The 1,844-nt window shown below is 40.8% G+C and overlaps 1 protein-coding gene across 1 annotated transcript; it reads left to right on the top strand.

Annotated features, from left to right (window-relative positions):
• Positions 1–742: 742 nt before the first annotated feature.
• LOC133829127 (uncharacterized) lies at positions 743–1,597 on the top strand. The gene has a single exon (XM_062259036.1). It carries the CDS (start codon positions 743–745, stop codon positions 1,595–1,597), a length of 855 nt encoding a protein of 284 aa, XP_062115020.1.
• Positions 1,598–1,844: the final 247 nt, after the last annotated feature.

Here is a 1,844-nt window from a genome sequence, read left to right as displayed (position 1 = left end):
ATATTATACTCAATGGAAATGGTAAAACCAAAGATACAACTCTATGCAAAAAAATAGAGAAGAGAAGAGGGACCAGGGTTCGCACGTTCCTCAGCGATAAGTTGTTGCCATGGCCAGACGTGGTCGACCTCGGAAGAATGCGAGAACGGAATCGAGTAACAAGAAAGGCAGTAAGAAGAGAGGGCCGACGTCTGAAGACCCTGTTCTAAAAACGAGATCCATGGCTGAGTTGTTAGGAATTCAAGCTTTGGAACTCTCGGAATCTGAGAATGATGTTGACGATGGTGGATCTTTGAAGCTTTCTGTTTCTACAATGGCGCCGACGGTGATGATTGAAGGGAGGAGGTCGACTTCAACAAAGTTGGACTCTGAAAAATTGCGACCCGTTTTTGAGATCCCACTGTCGGAGCCGAGATCTTTGGGTGTTGAATTGAAAGAAAATTCCTCTGGCCCTTTGGTGAAATCTCCTTTAGACGGGCTAACTCCTGCTAAAGTTACTGGTGCGAAAAGAACAATTTCCTCCTGGATTGGAGCCATTAAAACTTCAAATGAGTTGAGAAAATCAGGTATATCCCCAGGCCCTTCCTCTTCCCCTGTTTTACATGTTGATCAATCTGTGTCTATGGAAACTGGGAAGAATGGTAGAGTTAAAATTGTAATGGAGGATATTGCTGAAGAAATTTCATATTAGAGTTCTTCCTTAGTCTGTTATGTGCTAGGTGCTAATCCACCTTTACAAGTTATGGAAGGATTTTTTCATCGAATTTGGAAAGATAAAGGGATTGACAAAGTGTCCTTACTTGCTCATGGTATCTTCATTGTTAGATTTTATACTGAGGAAGACAGAAATAAGATTTTAGCAGGAGGCTATGTTTTCTTTGATAAAAAACCCCTTATCATGAAACCTTGGAATGCCCATGATAAATTCTATAAAGAAAACTTGAGCAAAGTTCCTGTGTGGATTCAGATTTCTAACCTCGATATTAAGTATTGGGGTTTAGGCACCATGAGGAAAATCCTTGCTCAAGTTGGATGCCTTCTCAAACAGGATCAAGCCACTAGAAACCGAGATCGACTTGTGTATGCTCGTGTTATGATAGAAGTCTCTCTTAACCAAGAATTACCTGAACAGATTGCCTTTGAAGATGAAGTTGGAGAGGCTGTCTATCTTAATATCTGCTATGAATGGAAGCCCATTATTTGTAAGGGGTGCAAGAGACTTGGGCATTCTCAAGATCAATGTAAAAAAGGCATACATAAAGACCCGAAATGGATTCCTAAAGTGGCTACTAATAAGGTGGCTATTCCTGAACACACTGAGGAGGCTCCTACCAAGAAGCCTGACCTTACTAAGAAAAAGGATAAAGAGGTGATTGTGCAACCTCTTGGAAATGTAAAACTGAAAAATGGAATATGGCAGAGAAAGAGCATCAAGGAGAAAAATTCTGAGGATAAAGAGGATGATGCAGTCCAGTTGAGTAACAAATATCAAGCCTTAAATGTTGAGGCCTTTGTTGAGTTACAAGTGGGACAGATATTGTGTGAAATGTTGGCAACAGGTGGGGGAGGAGGAATTCCTCCCGAACCTGATGGATAAGATCTTGTGCTGGAATGTTCGGGGGATAAACGCAACTTGGAAGCATTAAGAGGTGAGGAAACTCATTAATAATAAGCAAGTTGGTGTTGTGTGTCTCCTGGAAACAAAGGTTAAAACTCATAACATGGGAGTTTTATACCTTAGTCTCTTTAGAGGATGGTGTTTTACATCAAATTCTGCTCATCATCATAATGGTCGAATTGTTCTTGCTTGGAATCCGCTGAGTTTTGATGTGGATATTCGTGGT

Source organism: Humulus lupulus, chromosome 1 (genome assembly GCF_963169125.1).
Source record: "Humulus lupulus chromosome 1, drHumLupu1.1, whole genome shotgun sequence".
Lineage (NCBI taxonomy): Eukaryota > Viridiplantae > Streptophyta > Magnoliopsida > Rosales > Cannabaceae > Humulus > Humulus lupulus.
This window is presented reverse-complemented; position numbering and strand designations above follow the sequence as displayed.